The 21,362-nt window shown below is 33.0% G+C and overlaps 1 protein-coding gene across 1 annotated transcript in view; it reads right to left on the bottom strand.

Annotated features, from left to right (window-relative positions):
• Window positions 1-214: 214 nt before the first annotated feature.
• Window positions 215-21,362, bottom strand: part of LOC100329036 (jumonji domain containing 2c) — a 40,495-nt gene continuing 19,347 nt past the window's right edge. Inside the window, exons 8-18 of the mRNA XM_006813305.3 lie at window positions 10,064-10,245; window positions 8,874-9,721; window positions 8,055-8,210; window positions 5,649-5,812; window positions 5,144-5,330; window positions 4,449-4,525; window positions 3,459-3,623; window positions 3,186-3,374; window positions 2,757-2,927; window positions 2,176-2,388; window positions 215-1,684 (exon numbers count right to left, since the gene is read on the bottom strand). Coding sequence (XP_006813368.3) covers window positions 1,418-1,684; window positions 2,176-2,388; window positions 2,757-2,927; window positions 3,186-3,374; window positions 3,459-3,623; window positions 4,449-4,525; window positions 5,144-5,330; window positions 5,649-5,812; window positions 8,055-8,210; window positions 8,874-9,721; window positions 10,064-10,245 — 2,619 coding nt within the window. The 3' untranslated portion in view covers window positions 215-1,417. The remainder of the gene's footprint in view (window positions 1,685-2,175; window positions 2,389-2,756; window positions 2,928-3,185; window positions 3,375-3,458; window positions 3,624-4,448; window positions 4,526-5,143; window positions 5,331-5,648; window positions 5,813-8,054; window positions 8,211-8,873; window positions 9,722-10,063; window positions 10,246-21,362) is intronic.

Below are 21,362 nucleotides of genomic sequence, written 5' to 3'. Positions count from 1 at the left end.
CTGGTTGTATTGAATACTAAAACAAGACAATTTTGTGACTAACAGCATGAGCTGTTCAATGCAGTCTTGGAGAATAATTTTAATTATTTTAAGCAGTTTCCCTTCAAATGAAGCTAACCAATAATTTATGTAGAAACCCCCCATATTCAGACAGGGGAATACATGACACATATATTGTCAATATCAACATAAAACATATACATTTTTTTTCAAATTTTTTTTTTTTTGGATAATTTAATTTTGTTATATTAATTTGGTATGTTGACAATAAAGCAAACAGCTGAATGAGCAATAACTTGACCATTGATATAATATGTACGTGTATGAAAGATGTCAAATCCCCCTCCTGTCTAACTCCACTCATCAACTATATATTCGCAATATTTACCAGTAAAAATACTACTGTTCATGAAGAAGTATTAATTTAAAAAGTTGTTGCTCTTTTTTATTCCAGTCAACCCACTTATTAAATTCAATAATACAATCCCTTGCACATATTATTTTTCAGGAAACCATATGTGAGATGAATCTATGAAATCAGTCTATAAAGAGACAAATTTTGAGTAACTACGAAAAAAAGTACTATATGTACAGAACGAATGGTTTATCACTGGTATAAACAGTAAAAATAATATTTAATCAGGTCAAAAATAATGTTAGTAACTGAGCTTAATACAAGTTTTAAATTTCAAGAAAAGTTTACAATGGAAACTGGCACCTTGCTGGATTCTTGAATAGCAAGTTGAGAAATGGATTGCTGCATTTCATCACAAGCAACAAACGAGGCATGCTTTTCCATGCAATACAGTCGCATTGAAAACAATATATACAAGCTGTTCCACATTCAGTCAAAGTTACTACAAATTTGTTTAATTTGAAGTTCAAGAAACTCTTCTTGAATAACAAAGAGTAGTCACATTGTTGACAACTGAAAACATCCCTGAATGAGCTATCTGCCTAGAAATGAAAAAGTCAACAAAATCACTGAAAAATACAACTTCTTTCAAAAATAATTTTAAAAAAAATCCCATCACACTTTGTACAAGGTTACGATTTTAGAAGAAAAAATTCTTGTCCAATTTGGTAGAAAATCTTATCTAGTCTAATCACTGTGAAGCGTGGACTAATAATCTATTATACAAGAGGCAGCAAAACGCTAAACATGTACAGGAACACATGTATTTGAATACACTCCGCAATTCATAAACTGCATACAGTTCCTCTAATTAATTAATAATAAAGGAATAGTGACTGCATAACAAATTTGAAACTACATTGTAGTATGTGATTAACTAAAGCCAGACAGCACTACATATTAGTACATATACAAGCACATCAACAGATAATCTGCGAACATCATAGAAAATAAGTTTATAGTCAAACTTTAATATCTTACAAACTGATTTGTACATGAAACTTAAACTTGGTGGTACATTGTGGAGTCACCTTCATAAGCAGAACCGGATGGCATTGACCAGTCTACCGGCAACGCAGACGAATGAGAAAAGTACATATGGCCACCTTCATCACCATGCATGGTAACATAATCCCCTGTCAAACTTTCATCTGTTGTACTACCATCTCTTAACGTCAATGATGCATATCGACTGTTAACTTTTCTATGTTTCTCTTCCACTATAGGGCTAGTATAGAATATATCATGTTGCATATCTGTGGCTGTTGACTGAGGGAGAGAGATAATAGTTATCAATGAGAATAAGAGAATTCAATTCTATACTCTATGACAAAGCTAAAAGACTACATAAATAAGTAAGCAGCCAGCTGTGTGACATAGCTCCACTTTTCTAGGTGCATAATAAGAAAGAAATATCAAATCAATCAGGTTTAGCTATTTAAAAAAAAAATACACAAAAGAACAAATCTGAGAAAGAACCACCCGTGGTAAATTTGTAGAGGGTATAAAACTCGCACAGAATAAGTTTTTAAGTTGACAACGATGACAGACGGACAATCATTAATATGAATAGCTCCACTCAACTTTGTCGATAGCTGAGCTAACAACTGGCAGAAGACAAGACATTTAACATGTATTCATTTGTGTGTAGTATGCATGTGACTAATGTACTGGTTACCCCAGAGTATAACTGTTTATGATGGAGTGACCAGATTGACGTTGTTCACACAGAACATAGAAAAACAACCCCAATGACTTACCAGTTTTGACTGAACTCTTTTTGGCAGTGGTTCATCTTCAGTGTAAAGAAGTTCCCTTTTCAAAGTTACAAGAGAACCATCTTCAAAGACAGCATGGTATAAAGTAACTGTATGATATCCCTTGAATGTAGCCCTGTAGGTGACTCCATCCGTCCATTTCACAGCTACTTCACTTCCTTCAGGTGGTGGTCCATAGTGTTCACAGTCATGACTCTGTATAATGATCCACATTATCATTATTACATATCTAGACAAGACTCATTAAAGTCACACTATTACTAGTATTATTATTAGTCACTGGGTAGATTATTTATTCTGTTGCTAACCTTTTAACCACCAGACTTTTTCACCCAAATTTTTCTGCATTTTTTTTCTTCAATATATCTAGAAATGAACCTTAATTTTGGAGCCATTAGCTATTATTCAAAAAATTGGCTATTTCTGTCCGAGCCTTTTGAAGGAAAGTGCAAACTATAAACAGGGCTATTGTGTGAATTTGAGAAGAAAAGAGATAACAGGTGGTGAGAAGGATAAAACAGAACAATGGTCTACACCAGTATATTAAATTGTGAAATACTTACAACAATATCACACGGATAGAGATCATCACTTCGTGAATTATCTTCAAAGTCTACATGGTAGAATATCTGCTGTGTTGTATCTGTCACATCAGCATGATAATAGCGACGATTTGTATGTTTAGCAATCACTCTCTGGCCTATCTTGACTTCTGGCAGTGGTCGCTTCTCCTCCTACACAAAATCATTGAATTATAAATACAGTGCTATACCAACCATTTTAATGGATGAGAGCTGGCAGTCTACTTCATCTAAATCATGATCTAGAGTTGCATCTTTATTTTATAATAATTACTACTACATGTAGTAAAGTGCTTATTTGAAAATTATACGTGTTGGGGATGATAGACTTGCGGTGAAATTGAAATATTGGGTGTCTGAATTATATACATTTCATAAAGTGTACATTATAATACTGCAACAGTGACTCACCCTTCTTTTACTACTTGAATGCTTGAGACATATGACAGATACTGGATAAGGCCAATCATCAGGTTCCATTGTTACACCAGCAGCATAGGCACAAGTGACATGAAACGATGACACACACTTGCCTAATGAGCACTGTATACACACACCTATGTGAGGCTGCTTGACAATAGGATAGCAGTAGCCACATTTCTGTAAAAGTAACATTTTGAGTATTACAAATGAAATCAATTTGCAATCAGGACATTACACGTACAATGTACAATGGCCACTCACCAAGCGTAGTCTTGCAGGTCGTATCCTTGAGATGTCAACTGGTTCTCTGTGACTGACATTAACAAATGACACATCAGGAATGGCTATAGAGCACACCATGTGTACCCAGTTATTATCTGTAGTAGGCTTCAATGCTCCTCCTCGCAAACAACATAATTTACACGTCTAAGTAAGAAGAAAAATAACAGAAATAATCAGATTCATTATTAGTGCTTAGCAGTCACTAATCTATGAGAGCACAAAGCTATTCGAGAACATATAGTAGAAAAAATATTTTGAAGTTGTTGATTATTTATGCACTTTGCAATGTACAATCCCTGTTGTATACTTAATGTTAAAGACCATAACAACATAAAATTCTGTTTGTTTTAAAGTGAGTAATAAAAATAGTTTTGGTGTGTGTCATAGAATATAACAGCAGAGTAAAAACCTGTATCTCATGGTATTTTTCAATATGGAGATACATGTGTTATGCATGTGATAATGAATCACATCACGTTTATAGGAAAACAAAACAAATGTCAACAGCATAGCACAAATTATTAGGATAAAATTACTATTTTATCTATTACTATCTCAAAGAATTACACAAATTATTAGGATAAAATTACTATTTTATCTATTACTATCTCAAAGAATTACACAAATTATTAGGATAAAATTACTATTTTATCTATTACTATCTCAAAGAATTACACAAATTATTAGGATAAAATTACTATTTTATCTATTACTATCTCAAAGAATTACACATGCAAAAAGCATATGATGTTGCAGTACTTGATAGATTTTGTCCAAATGGGACTAACAAATTTGTTCCATGTTGTCAAATTAAATGATAAATCATTGTTAAATATTTTAAACAATATGACAGTTTTCTCTTTAGCTAGATTGCTCAAGCATTGCAGATAATTTGCTTTTGGAATTCAAGATAAAGCAAGTTATTGATAGATAATATATAGTCAGTATAAACACAGCTAATATACTTACAGCTTCCCAAGCATTTCTTGCACATCGTCGACATTGCCAATGTTCACGATCTAATATCTCAAATTCACCATAACAACCTTTGGGGACAATAACATAAACACTCAATTTACTCTCAAATCACATGCAAGTAATAACAGAGTTAAAGGAACTTAGGCCATCTAACCAACTGTGATAGGCAGGGAAAGAAATGATGCATGATAACATTTTTAGTCCTCAAGGTAAAAAAATATGAGTATATTGATGATAATTATGGGAAAACTCTTCATTTTGACTTTCGGAAAAAATGTTGACTGAAGTTGAATAGACACCCAAAATAAATCTGAATCATTGTTTCTGTGTTTTTTTTTTTTCAAGAGCTGCAGGCAATACAAAATTATGCCCATTTGGCTCAAAATTGAAGAAAATTTAGAAAATTACTTAAAAATATGTAAAATTTTGAACCATTCATCATTGATTCCTTCTTTGAAAAATACTATTCAACTGCTAATACTATTATATTTATTATAAGAATTCCAAAGGGAATAGTTTAAAAAAAAAACATTTTTGGCATTTTTAATGCAGTTTTTCTTTCAAATACCATAATTCATATTGGTAAAAATGATGATTTGTGTGTAAATCAACAATTATTTTTGAAAAAAATTTAAAAGAAATTTTGTTCTCTCTCTTAATAGGATAAATGTGAGGTGACAACTTACTTGCATGTACAGCAACACTACAAGTAAAACACACAAGGATTTCACTGGTACCATCACTAGATATTAATTGACTTGTATTAATTGGTGCCCTATCAGAGCTATTGCTGGCAAAACACATCTCTGAGACAAGAACTGTTGACTTTTGGCCCAATAATGGTGGTGTCATCACAGTTATTGATGTTTGATTCTGAAACCAAACAGATTAGACAACGATATAGACTTGATAAAGCACTGACTGCAAAGGTTACCTGAGGATAGTCTGAGGACAACTTTTCATGCATTTCTAATTCAAATTATTACTTTGGCTCAAACAGGATATTTGCTGATCAATAACAAGATGATATAAACTATTATTTTGAGAGATTTACAGAAGGCAAAGACAACATTTTGATGCACTCAAAAAGGGATGTATCGATTGGCATAGCATTGTGTCGTCAATTGCCAAATAAAATATCAATAATCAAGTTGTAATTTCACTATTACAGGATGTGTGCATAATACTTACACTTTTAGGTTTGAATAACTGACATATAGCACAGTGTGGATCTTCAAGAGCAACAGTGGCATTGAAATCTATTTCACTACTGAAGTCAGGTTGTTGAGTGACCCAAAGACCATTCAGATTCTTTGCCCATCCATCAATATTATCTTCACTACCCGATGAGATATCTAAGAATATTCAGATAAAAGTATGCCAATTGTGAAATACAATCTAACATTGTCTGAGTTCTCTACAGTTTGAAAACTTAAACAGGGCACACTGAGGAGCATCTATCAAAGGATGGGGTCAATAAAATTATAGTAATTGGCATGGATGTTGAAATACTGGAAACCAATCTACTGTACAATTGCATATTCATATTACATATTATCTGGCAATACATTCAGCACTTTAATACAATCAACATTGTTTTTTATATCCAAATTAATTTCACAATATTTCATTTACAAATGCAGTTAGTTTTATTGGTGACAGTAATAAAAGCTGATAATACTGTAAAAATCATATTTGAGGCCGCAACTTTAATAGAAGCCGCACCCCTAAATTGAGACATTGTTTCATGTTGAAATTGACAAGTTTTGATCCCAGGAAAAAGTCTGCAATATAAGCCGCACCCCAAACTTTCACAAACCAAACAGCCACCACATGATTCAGAAAAAGATGTACCATTTAGTTTTAAATTAAGGCATAATTTTTTGAACATTTCAATGATTCCCGACGCTTAAATTAGAGTCTAATTAAGGTTTTCCGTAGTCATTGACGCTTATTCCAGAGTACAGGTTTATTGTGGGTAGCGTGAATGGGTAAACTGCGTTTCGACAATGAGCTGTTATTATCTTCAAAAGTGTTAAATTCTTCTTCAATGCTCAGCTTATCTTTCGAAAACAACTAATTTCTTGATTTAAATAAAAAATCATGCCGTTTTCCCATCAAAATCAAAGCCAAACGATCGCACTACAACAACGGTAAATCTCTTCTGTATTTCGTTTACATGAGGTCGCTGAACAACATTAACATATTTAAATGAGCTATGGTAATTTAATCACGTTGGCACCATCCAGCGTTTCGATTAGTTAATTAGCGACTTGACCTATCAGGTCAACATAACAGTTTCAAGTCACTACAGATGTTTGAACTAACATGGCGGATATCGTATCGGATCGAGCATTTATATGTGACCAAAATCATTCGCTTGCAGTGAAACTAAGTTGAATTTTCACAACAATTCAACGAATTTATTTTTTGTACATTATTGTAATCACTACTGATTAATAATCAGCAATTGTAACACTTCGAAAACAAGTAAGTTATTCACTTGTGTGAAACGCAGCATGACCGTTACTGTGATCATTTGCTACTAAGAATGCATTCGTTTTTGTTTTGATTTCTTTTAGAATATACTTTTCGTTATCAAAAAAAAAATAAGCAAATAAATATATATTACATTAAATAATATACTGAGTATTTTTTTTGTTATCATGCTAACATTTTTTTTTATTGACTTTTAATTTCCTCGATGTCTAGATTAAACATGGAATGTACAGTCACGCTGCCGGAAGTCAAACATGCCGCAATCGACTGTGTCAGACGGCTGTCTGCACGGTTACTAGAAGAGTGACCGGTGCTAACGAATTAGTCTATTCAAGAGATTGTAGTATACAGTACCGTAATCTGCAAATGCATACAAATATATTTGTAGATATTATTTATTGTGCAGTATGTTATACAGTGTGAAATTTTGTTTGTGTACAAGTTTGTCTGTGTGTAAAAATCCGAAAGTGCCTCAGAATCGCAACAAAGTTGCAATCGAGTGTCGTGCATCTCATTAGCATATCATTATCCCTTCTGGCCTTTGTTTTCTGAAAAAATTCCCACTGTTACCGAAGTGAATGCTCTAATTAAAGCCGCACCAACACTTCACACATCTGAATTCGTCCATTGAAAAAATGAATTTTAATTAAAGCGGCGGCCTGAATTAGGAATTTTACGGTAATTATTTAATACACAACAGAAATGAGAACTTCATCATAGCTAGATCAGTTGTTTACCAATAATGATAGAGTCCAGAGAAAGACAAACAAGTTTGTCAATTTGTTTTCCCCCAAATCGATGCATACATTCATTATTTTAAAATTGTCACAAAATTTGTGTTTTTATATTTTTTGAACGAAGCAATATAATGTTTATCTCGACGCAAATACATTGGAAATTGGTTCATTAAAAAACTAAAATGCCTGATTTACTTGTTTTAGCAAGCATTGATGTCATCTACTAGGTAATCAACATTGTCTGTGATGTCTGTTTGCTGATCATGCTTGAATAAAATATAATATAATATAATATAATATAATATATAATAATGAACTTGTGTAAAGCAACATGACACTATAGAGAGCAGAGCTATCTTACCTTCTTCACTTGTGGCATCATTTTTGGACACTGGTAATGGTGACTGAGGTGGTTTTGTTATTGGATGTCTTCGAAACATTGGATTCTTCTTACTTTTAACTCTCTGTTGATCACTCTCCATTTTGGTGACTGCCTCATCTGCACTTGTGCCATCATCTTTAAATAAAGAAACTTTAACTGTAATATTTGCATACAAGACAAGTTTTACTGTTAATTGCACTGTAATTCAGACTCTGAAAGAGCACAATGGGATATACTATCATTATTACCTTTATTATGTATTCTCAATAGTCTATTAAACAAAGGTGATGTAAAGAGAGTAAAGACTTAAACTAAACAAGCACATTCTTAAAAAAAAAAATTGTGATAATTTTTTGCGCCTATTTTTTTCAGGTCAAATGCCCGTGATCTGCCTTAAAGCACAATTTATACATCACTGGCCACAGACCAAATGCCTAAATGAATCACTGCAATAAGAATGAGAAAAGACACTTCAGTAAAGCTCCTGTTGAAGCAAGGTTTAAACTCCATGAAGACATCAATATCCTTGATGCCCAATGAGTTTGTCTCAGTGCCTTTTGTATTCTTTATATTATTCCTACACCATATGAAAAACAATTTCCCATAAAAGCACATAAACAAAAAAATATTATAAACTAGATCATGTAAATGTGATTAATTTATAACCATAGACACACACCACAGTCATTTAAGCAAGTGCATAAACAACTAATATAGCAATTATGCCACTTATCAATTTTCGCCTCCAAAAAGGTGACCTTTCAACTCCTGATAAATGATAACAAGTTAATGACATACCTGTCGTTGCCATGCGATGCATTATGTGTTCTCCAGTATCATCTTTCCTCTTCCTTTTCTTTTTCTTTTTTTTTTCTGGTTCTTCACGACTCACTCTCTCTACACTAGGGTCATCACTAGTTATTTCTTTTGTTTCAACAGTCCTCTTTTTATCTGATTTGATATGATCTTTTTCCTTAACTAATCTTACAACTCTGTCAGCTTGATGACTAGCTACAATAACAAGGGGTGGTGGTTCATCTGACAGGCTATCATATTGTTCAATTTCATCTCGTACCTTCTCAGCAATCTCATCTATCTCTTCCAAATCCTGCACACTCAGTATTTTTTCACTCTCACTCCTCTTTCTTTTCTTCTTTTTATGACTATCTCCATTTTTATGAGACAAGTCTTTCTTTTTGCTTTTCTTCTTCTTCTCTCGAGGCTCTTTAGTTTCTTCTAATGGGTATCTATCCAATTCTGGAATTTCCTCTTCAGATCTCATTTGGATAGGTTCCTCTATTGAATACTTGTCCAAAAGAGGAGGTGCTTCTTCAGTTGTGGTTGTGTTTGTTTTAACTTTGGCAGTGCATGTTGCAATAACAACTGGATGTTCAGTTTCTTCAACAATAGGTTCTTTTATTTCTTCTTTCGACTTCTTTTTAGTCTCTTCCCCTTGAACAGGAATAGTTTTCTGTATTTCTCTCTCTACTTTTTCCTGCAGTTCTTTAATCTTCAAGTATTTGGGTGGTCTTCCTCGTCTTTTTCCAGGTGTTGATAATTTTGTTCTTTTCTCTTTCTTTGGTGATTGTGGTGAGTGGGTACCATGCCTCCTGGGTGTAGTAGATTTCTGATGTTTGTCAGGTGACCTGTGGACAAATAAGACGTATTACAACTCCAGAAAGTACCAGAAAATCAGAAATTAATTCTGGTGAGGTGAATGGCTATTTTTATTCTAATTATAGGAAACATACAAAGACTTAGCATAGGTGGAGTGAAAATGCTCAAAGTATTGTTTTAGATACTGTGAATCGCTTTAGTTTTGCAAGACAAATTTTTGTGAGCTGCTGTGATACTGTTGGTCAATATGCTGTTTGAATGATGCACATGGAACTCCACGGAAAGTTGAATGATTCCACTGTGAAGGTTCAACTACTACTTAGTTTATTTGGAGAGAGTAGGCTGCAGGTAAAATACTGAAGTGTACTTACGTCTGTTCTGTGGCATTAACTGCTGCTAATCTCTTACGTTTCTCAGGTACATGATTGAGGCATTCTTCTATACTCATCAGATCTTTCCCAGCTTTCCAAGCATCATAACGATGTGGTTGAAATTCCTTTACAAACAAATCCATACTGATTTTGACATTATCTCTGGTGCATCGACACAATGTCTACAATGAATCAAACATAAATAATAAGTACTGGAACAATGAACATGCACCTATAAGGCAGTCACACTAAGAAGCAGTTTGTTTTCATTTTTGCCAACCACCATGCAAATGTCTCACTGATCAGCACTAGTTCACATCTGCTGTGACAACATTGCCTGTAAGTTGTTCTATTACCAGAACACATTTACATGTATAGTTGAATAGGAAAACACCATTATTTTATCTTCATGTGTGAATGACTAGTAATTGTCAACCTGCCACTGTGCGTCTAATATCTAAAGCTTGATGATAATTCTGGTGAGTTATAATCAGTAAAAGACACCCTTTAAAGCAGTTAGAGCCAAATTTAAATTTTGCACCACTGAACATCTCGCTGTGCACATGTATAATGGAATAGTATTATCACACCGGGAACTCACTAAATTTATTAAAGTGTTAATTATTTTGAAATGTTTACTAATATAACGATTCTTATCAACAAGAATAATGTATTTGCTCTATGTAACCTATGTAATTTTTGGTATATTGTATATATGGTTAATGACTTTTTCATTTCATGTCAATGAGCACAATTTTGAGATATGAACAAATAACTTCATCATAGAAACCAGCGGGTGCAAATGTGCATATTTTGGACTTGTTTCTCAAACAATTGTACCTTTGTTTCTTATTTTATGTATTCTAATAACTTTTGCAGTAATGAAAGTGGAAGTCAAATGATGATTAACTGACAGGTGATCAGGTGATAATTTTTTGAAATGAGAAATAACAATAACTGACATCTTATTTTAGTAATATATGTATTGTATTTTACTACTAACATTTTATTGCTGTCAACCAATGGAAACTATTTCTAAGGATGCAATAAATTCATTATACAGTAATGTAAAAATCAAAAACAAACTTTACATATAATGGTTTACCTAAAACTTTCAGTTCTCATGAAATGTCTTTTTCATGACATTGACCTGCTTTTCCACATATCATGCCTGTTAAACACTGATTCTCTTTATCTTAACAACATCACGAACATGTAAACAACCAAGACACATACACACATGGGACACAACACCATTTGGTGAGTAAGTAAGTTCATTTTGAAAACAGGAAAAGATTAGATACTAATACTAGCAAATCTAATCTGAGTTAACAGGAAGGTGTAGGGTGTATTTATTTCCCTATTATTTGAATAGATGTGCTATCTGACATTCAGGCTCACTTTTACCAAGCTACAATTTGTGTATTACAGTTTGAGATGCAGATAAATCTACAATCACAATACTGGGTGACTTTATTTGATATATTAAGGTTTCATCCTCCACTGATCAAAAGTAAGACTTTATTTCCAGTTTTGTTTTTCCTAAGTGGAAACTATCTATGAACTGAAATGACAAAGCTTTGGAAATTGCATTTACACAAAAAATGTTCGCCAGTTTACATTCACCTGGCAGGTTGGATCAGTTAGGGGATAAATAAAGGAATGGAATGTAACAGCAGCAGATCATATTTCACCCACTGCCTATCATGCTTCCCTACCCTATTGTTATAATCGAACCTACCTTTGCGGTATATGGCTATAGGTAACTATGCTACTGTATTACACCTGGTACAATTAAACACACATACACATATCATACATGCATGTTATTACAAGAACATCAAAGCAATTTGATCATGACTAAAGGAATATATTAAATTGTTAGTTACCACAAATAACATTTTTCTTGTACTGTTAAGACAGGTCAAGAATAGATAACGGACCAGCAACAGACATTCTGATTACAAATATAGCCAACCAAATAACAGTTTAAAAAGTTGAAATTTTTGTGTACTACTGAAGAAAGAAGTCTTTGAAATTAGATTACCCATACTTTCTTTCTCCTTTCAGTACCGCTTTTTATACATGTACAGTTTGTATTTCAACATTCTCAAGTTTATTGATGTTGAAAATCCACGTTTGTACTCATACATCAATAGAACAAACTGAGTATGGATCCGGGGAATTTCAATGAACAGCCCTTTTAATTAATACAGGATTTTGAAGTAGATTAACACAATGAAGATTGAAAGTTCAACGGTTGTACCATTAATAATCATCAGGCAGTACGAATACAATGAAGACGAAAGAATCATTACTATTCCAACAACTTTGTTAGAGTAAGATTGTTGATAGTTGTGAAGAGGAAGGTGACCTGATCATGTCAATGAACTTTAGAATCACAATACAAAATAACACCTTATTCAGGTAGCAATCAATCAGTCCATCAGTAAATAGCTTAATTTTCCTTTCTTATTTTTCTACCCACTTGTTTACAAACCATTTATGCTTAAAGTTATTGTTTGTAAGGCAGAATAAATCTTTCCCAGCCTGTACACATGAATGGTAGTAACTTGCATTGTTCATCTATATTGTGGTCAGCCTGAAATAGCTGTAAAAAGAATAGGTGGTTTACAAATTACCTAAAATAGACTTACACTTGTGGCGAAAGAGTAGAAAATTTTGGGTGGAACAGACAGGAATCTGTACATTGCCACTGACCTTTTCACTGAACAGATGTTCAATTATTTCTCTCAGATGGAGTATAGCATCAAATGTCATGCATAATGTCAACGATACATCACAAGGGAGTGGATAACTAAACGGATCATCACATGCTTCCTGTGTACCAGTGATTAACTAAAGTTTATAGCTATAGGAAGAGGGAGAGGGAGAGAGAGAGGGAGGGGGAGGGGGGGGGGTTATTTAAAGTTTGTCAACATCCTAAACCTACTTGAAGAATTTCCGTAACCATAGAATGCTGGAAACTAGTTGCCAATTCGTGAGGACACTTTGGTCATGTGTGGGATAAATTGTCCAATGCAGTAGGTGACGAAAGCTTTACCGTGAGAAAGTGTAGAGCAGACACCATTCAGTTATATTATGATTTAATCCCCTGGCCATATTCCAGTACACTTCACATACTCCTTTATGTTGTTATGTATTTCATTGAATTTACAGTTCATTCTATACTACAATGTTAACTATCCTGGGTGTCACAAATACAATTTTTTCACTATAACTAATTTTTTTTATAACAGTTGCAGGCATTTAAATTAGGACTTGTTTACCTGAGATAGGTAAGAAACTGCCTGTCCATATCAACATGTAAATAAGAAAATCAAATTTTCACTAGCTGAATTTACTATTGTTGAAACAACAGTTGCTTTAAGAGTTTTTAAAACTTTCCCATAAAAAAAAATTATGAACCAGTTTATGAATTATTATGAATTAGTTTTACATTACAAAAAATTATTATTCAATGTGGAAATAAAATTGCCATAATGCCATTATTATAGGAAGATGGTCACAAACATGGAATGTGATTTCCGTAGCAAGATGAACTTTATGCAGGCACTTGTTGTGTACTTAATAAAAGTTAGAAGTGACAAAAGTGAATGTTAAATGTAACTTGGGACAAAAAAGGTTTATAAAATAAATAAAAATACTGTTTTTTACTGTGATTAATAATGATGTTTGAAGAACAAATATTTATTCCATTTTGTATAATTAAATATCGATGTGAATGCAAGATAGGAAATTAACAGTCGAACACACCTAAGCAAGCCAGAGGTTATCTCAAAAGAGTACTGTTGTAATAAAGTAGTTTTATTGTCATTTATTACACTTATTGATTGAAGTTGGAGTTTTAAAGCAGATTAACTCATTTACTCAGACAGAGAAAAATAATTATAGAAATTTTAGGCAAAACTTATTCAAAGCTGACACGAAGTAATGGCAATATCACACTGTAGCAAAGCATACCTTTTGCTTATGCAGCTGAAATGATGCTGCACTGTATTGCACAAGCATTAATGGGTTTGAAGAGATTAATAGTTAAAAATCATGAAAAAAACAACAATTATAATAACAAAATTTGGTTTAAAAATTGCAGAGCTCTTGAAACATTATTCGTCATCAACATGCAACTTTGATATCTGCTGCATTATTAAAATACTGCAACTGCACAGACAGACAGACAGACAGCGATGGATAACATTGGCTCATCTGAACAGGGACTAAATGCTGTTTTGAACACCATGCAATTTTTCGAATTTAATTTAGATGGAAGAAGGGAATCTACGGCTTCTGTACAGCAGATTTATGTGCAATCCACGTCTTATGGGAATACACAGGAAATTAAACATAACATGATAAATGATGTAAATTTTATCAATCACAGCACTGTAATATTACACAATAGAAACACGGAGTAGTGGCAGAAAAGACACATCATAAATTATAGTCAATGCCGGAGAGAATAGTAAGACCTCCCTGTACTATTTAGTAGACAGTTAAGAACACCCAGTCTTAGAAGAGGTCAGGTGGAATTGAATCGATCACCAGGTTAAAGAAACATAATTATCTCTATGGTGAATAGAACTAAGACTTGTGGAGCCACTTATACTCAGCCTGTTTCAATCACTGCACTCACATGGCAACATGTCTGTCTATTCACACACTTAATACTTGAGGAAAGTAGATCAGGTAAAGTAATATTATTCCAAAATTCTAGAAGGAGACCAGGATAAAAACAGTGATGATAGTAGAACTCAAATAAAAGTACTTAGTATATACCGCAACACAAAACACACAGATGACAATTATCACGTAGTTTAATTTTATAAATCATCATAGAGGCAATTACTTCAAAGTGTCACACAAGTTGCAAGTTGTGCTGCAAGATTGAATATGTGGAAACAAAGACAAGGAGTCCTGGGTAATAATCAGAAACGTATCATCTCAAAAAGGTAACTAAACCTTGACAAAATGCATCAACCTTATCAAGCATTCAGTGGTATGATTACAGGTCTCCAATAAAGTGAGAATCACAGCATGTACCAATGTAAAATACTGTGGAATACTTTATTTTCGCTGGAACTAATTTTTGCTGAAAAGGCTTTTTGGGCGTTTTGTATGGAACTTATTTTCACTGATTTTTGATGAATTTAATGTGAAATATAGGAAAAAAGTATATTCGCTGGATTTTATTTTCGCAGAATCATCCATTCAGCGAAACTAGCGAAAATAAATTCCAAGCGAAAATGAAGTATTCTACAGTAGGTTTTAGTGTATTAACATTGACACCTGTTGATCAGCTGATACCGTGTATGAAAAATAAACATTTAATCACCATGGAAACATTGAAGATAACCCAATTAGAGTTGGTGAGAATTCCCTTTAAATATGCATGGCATATGAAAACGAATAAATAGGAGCTACAGTGAGTTTGTACAAGGCAGAAGACGAAACCAGGTGAGATGGAATTCTGTGTACAACCCCCTTTTTTTCTTCTTTTTTCTGCAAGTTTCACACCCCTTTTGAAACCAGTATTTAACAGAAGAATAGGTAAGCGGAATGTGTTGAGCGATGGAAAGAATGCAGCAATGAAATAACAAACCTAACAACAATAGTACACACAACAAGCATCCACTGGCACTTGCAAAGTGAGAAGCATTTGTTTGATCAGACCAGACTTAAGTAAATGTTTGGCCAACTACACTACTGTATTGTTCCACTCACTGGCACCTCAATTCTCAACTATCAATAATTGATATAATAATATATACACAGTACCAATAGAGCAGTTAGAGGTAATGATACAACACCTTACACAGAGACTGTCATTACAAACTTTCACTAATTCGGCTTTTATTTACAATTATTTAATAACTGACTTACAAAATGGTTACAGAGTAAGTTATTGAACAAATGAAGGTGTTCACCATAAATAACCATATTTTTAGCGTATCAGTTTCACAGAAATTATTAGAAATTATGTTAGTCTGCCATAGTAACGTGTACTGCATTATATGATGTAGTAAATGTGTTATAGACACAATAAGGAGAGGTAAAAAATTCAGACCACACATAACATTATGTTAAACTATCATATTATAATAAAGTTTGTGATAGCTGCAATTACAAGTGAGGTGGCCAGAACCTACCAAACATCAGAGTGACATATTTTCACATGGACATGTTACGCTCACAACATTCTCCCTATATTGTACAAGTTGAGCAGTGTGTTGATAATATAATAAACACTAGTAATACTACACTAACACAATTATGCAATACATACACACAGATTAATTCACTGCATATAGGCAGAAATAACAGTTAAATTCCAATTATAAAATAACACAAGATGAGGTTTATATATATATATATATATTTTAAATGTCTAAATTAGCTAGAACTTTGATAAAGTAACATTAACATAGATTGGTTTTGGATAATGACTTGAATGGAGAAGCCCAGTGGTTGTGGAATGTCTACTTATAATACAGAGAGGTAATTGGTTGGAAGGACACTATCCAGGGCTTCATTATTTTCTCATCTCTTAATATCTAGTTATAAATAGCACAAACTCTGTGGGACAGGGATTCCAGTTCTGTTTACTCTGGACGTAATGCATATTCAATGACCAATGTGCGCAAGTACGGGACTACTTTTCTGAGGAATGTCAAGGGAGGAGTTTAGGGAGGAGTTTTGCCTTAATGGCATCCACACCTTACTGAGCATGTATAGTGTGAGATGTAAGATGAGCTGAAGCCCAGTACTAGTGTCACAGTGTAGGATGTGGAAATGCCAATACAAAATATCGGATATTACTAGGAACTAAAACTGAAAGAATGGAAGTACTAAGTTGATGAATAGAGTTCTTTTCATGTCAATCATGTTGGAAGGAAACATGCTATAGTGACTATTGACCATCATAGCCTGGGGGGAAAACCTTCCACAATAGTATAACACTGAAAAGATGGCCTTTGCTTTCAAATAAGCAAGTTGCATTTTAATACCATTACCAAGTTCAAACCTGTTAATTGGAAAGATGAGTTATTAGAGATGACTTGATTTTTAACACGAACTATTGAAAGAAATATTTAAGGGTCTATATTGAAATAAAGAGTTATCTCCAAGGGTATACAAAGAGTAGTGGCAATGGTCATAGAAAGCTGACAAAACATGCACAATGTTACCATAACAATAGATATGTTTAACATGTTCATTCAAATGCAAATTAGCTGGTAACCTAGTGTGCCTCAGTACATTGCTGTAATATGTTAAACTCATTATCCACAAGATAATATGCCATCCTACATTTTAATAGCAGTTAAAGAAACTGATACAACACTAAACAGAACATTAACTTTTACTAGCTATCTGTGAAAACAAATTGAAACACTGATTCATTCAAGGTGCCAAGCAAAGCCAATCTGTTGATAAACCCCAAATTACTGATTTCTGATGGTATAATTCAACTGTGTACATGGAATGTTCCACAGTTTTCACACAAATAGTATATATATATATATATATGTACAACATTACCATCACCATTTAAATCATAATTGAACAGCTAATTATACATGTATGAAAACAATATTCATTTATTATAATCATATGTCATACAAGAGTGAAAATTTAAAATTGATAATTAATGTACGGATTACAAGCTAAATATTAATTAAGTCTGCTGATAATTCAAGTGTACCAATGTACCAAGTTTTATTGAACTACATTGAGTGATTTTTGAAATGCTGAAAACTGCTTAATATTATGAAATTAGGTAATTAATATATTTCTGTATATTGCATTTTCCATAGCACCCACATCCTAAGTTACATTGAAATTAAGAAAGTGGCTTTAGAGATATCCATGTAACACAAAGGGTGAACTTAAAGACTTCCCTTTGTGCCTTGACACATAGAAATACAAATTTCAGTGTGTATGTGAAATTGATAATCCACTATTCTCAGTAAAAATGAGTGAGACACCAACAAATTTTATTCAGAATTAGGTTGAAGCAGCATCACTCTGGACTGACCCCCTTGATGCATGCTATTGTACATTACTACATAGAAATTCAAGAACACAGGTAAACGAAACGAGTTATATCGGTACATGGCCAAGTATGTACCAAGCTGAATGGTGCAAGTTTGAAATAAAATAGATGCCAACCACAAGTAGATGGTAGACTGAAGGGGATATTAGAATCATACAAAGAATGGACTACTTGCTGCTAATACTTGCTGCATTTAAATTGAATAAACCGTGTCTGATGGAGTATTTCAAGTATTCTAATCAACTATTCAGTCAACTAAGGTGTGGTATTAGTACATTGATCACAATTCAGTTGTCTAAACATTGCTGTACAAGAACACAATCATAATACCAAAGTCAGCAAATAATCCACATACATACTGTACCTGCAATCACAAATACTGATATGTTTCAAGAAAACAGGCAGTTCAAATTTTAAAAATAATTTTTTTTTTTATGAATGTTTGAAATAGAATAAAATGAGAAATTAACTAAATTAAAATCTCGATTGACTTCAGAATCATAATTCCAACTTTATATGTTCTATAATTGTGAATTTATCAATAAGATTGTGGGAAATATCCATAAAGCCATGTTAAAGCATCATTTCACAAAAAATGTGAACATTGGAATTTCCTAACTCTTGATAATTTAAAGTCACAAGCCTACAACTACATACTATTTCAACATACATAACCAACACTTTGAGATATGGTGGGACTTTTTTTGCCTGAAGAACCAATGGCTCAATGACTAAAAATCACCATTTTCATGGATGTTTAGACTTGTGTTTTGTGCAGCAGGTATTTCGGTAACCATATATTTATAACTGGATTTTGTGAATAACAGCATATAATACAACCATAGTGTAAACATAAAGGAAATCTGATCAACTGATTTAATGGTAGCCAACCACCTTAATGGTGGTAGCCATTTTGAGAACCAAGGACACTCTGACCTAGATGGTACTACAATTGAACAATTCTGAAAAACGGTAGAGAACTAAATAATATCATATATTAATAGTGGAAAAAACATCAACAAGCTGTCAACGGAAGACGTTACGCAGGATGAAAATTATTCCAGTCACAGCTAAAGCTTGAAAACAAATCCAAAGGTATTTGTTGGAAGTGACAAGGAAAGTAGGGATGCATTTCCCTCTGGAATTTCAAAATTTGTTAACCTTGTTAAGGTTCGGTGAGTTAGAATGAGTGGTGTAGACTTTGTGTAGAGACAGGTGTGAATTATCACGCAATAAACAAACACCAAGGAGTTACATTTACACGTAACTTATTATGCAAGTCAATAAACAACTTCTTTTACAGGAAATGCATCATGTTTTGTTACAACGTCATTCTGAAATATCTGAGTGATTTTCGAGCCTCTAGACATTTATAGTATAAGGCTTGTTAAGCACAGTATGCAATAAAGTAGACAGAAATTCAGAGTGAAATATCAATAAATATTTATTTTATACTTAGGCATTCAAGCATTTTTCTCTGAAACTTTGCATGAATGTTCAATGTAGACAACTTTATGAAATCAAAACATGGTCCTTCATACTACACAAAGCAAAGAGCTAAAAATCTACATTCCAAATTGTTTCAATTCAAATGGTCTATAAGAAAGTCACAAATGTCTCCAAACTACCAGTTTCTTTTATTTAGTATTTAGATACAAATGAAATGTTTAAATTTGCTAATCAATCCTTATCTATCAAACAAGAAAAAAGTTGCTTTATTTACCTTTCAGTAGATGCTGCATTAACATGGTCATAATGCAATTGTTGGTTTATATGTGCTTTTATTTGAGATGAGCTTATAATATGGTATACAAATAACCATGTTTAACATCAACTTATATAAATTATCCACTTTTCATGTCAGCCAATACTGAATCAATTGGTATTTGTTATTGACTAAACCATTACTCATATTACATGCATGTTTGTGCTTACTAAGAAAGTATAGCCACTAACTGAAGTTGAAATGTGGTCGTCATTAGTAAATACACACATTCATTCAGCAAGCATACCACTCACAATGGTATCAAAAAGTTTAATTACTTATTAAATTGTCCGTTAAGGAAGCATTAATTGTGATTACATCTCAACTCCATTCCTATTAACACGCTCTACATCGCACAATTCATTTCCAGCTTTGTCTATTTATTTATCAGTGTTTTACCATCAGTGAAGTGAGCTGGTATTGGCAATGTTCCCACCATACATACAATAAAAAGGCAGATCTTTATCTTTGATCGAGAGCATTTGGACAAAACTTTTTAAAGCACTTATCTTGTATGCATACACATGTGAAGTGAACCAAGTGATGGAAATACAGAACTACAGAAATAAATCTCTATTAGCACTATTATAAATCATTTCAATGAATGTGTGGTTTTGAGACTAAGCAGTACATCTACATCAAATTGATTCTCATTTGTTGACTCAGGGAAATTATCCATTACAACAACCACATTAGCCCAGATTCTGCTTTTAGAACAAATTATTAGGACAGATCTACAAAGGGGCATGTTAAATATTTATATATGAATAGTGCATCTGACATTCTGACCAATCACAATGGCCATATAATTTAATTTATATACGAGGTTATTCACAAAATTTATGTAAAGTACATTGTACAACAAAGATATTGCCTGAAACCCATAGCAAATGTTACAAGTAAGTACAGCTAACTACAGCTTTTGAAGATCACAACCAGTCACTATCAGCGACAGATTAATAATTTGCATAAGCACTGAGACCGATAACCACTGTCGAAATTTCATACAAAGTTACATGATATAGTCAGTCAGCATTCACCCATATTTTATTTGGAATACAAAAATATATATTTGAATGAACCTTAAACAGTTGTACATGTTCAAGTTTCATGTAAATAAACAATGTATTTTACATGTGTTGTGTATGTCGCTATGAGTCCCATATCAAACAGGAAACGGCACAACAACCATCACCCTTTAACCCGATTAGGCCTAGCAAAAAAAAGAAATGTTTTTGATCAAATTACAAAAGTGTTTGCTAAAATATTTATTTTAGGTTTAAAAAAAAAGTTTAACATAATAAATTTGCATAGTTATTGGATGAAGTTAGTAGAAATTACTGTTATCATACATGTAGGTTACAGCAGTAGATGCACGATAAAACATTCAAGTCTGGATTTCTTGAAAATATTATTCTTATTGTATATTAGAGCAATAATAAGTTTTTTTTTAGAAAGGTATG

This window comes from Saccoglossus kowalevskii, chromosome 9 (assembly GCF_978046115.1).
Source record: "Saccoglossus kowalevskii chromosome 9, keSacKowa6.1, whole genome shotgun sequence".
NCBI lineage: Eukaryota > Metazoa > Hemichordata > Enteropneusta > Harrimaniidae > Saccoglossus > Saccoglossus kowalevskii.
This window is presented reverse-complemented; position numbering and strand designations above follow the sequence as displayed.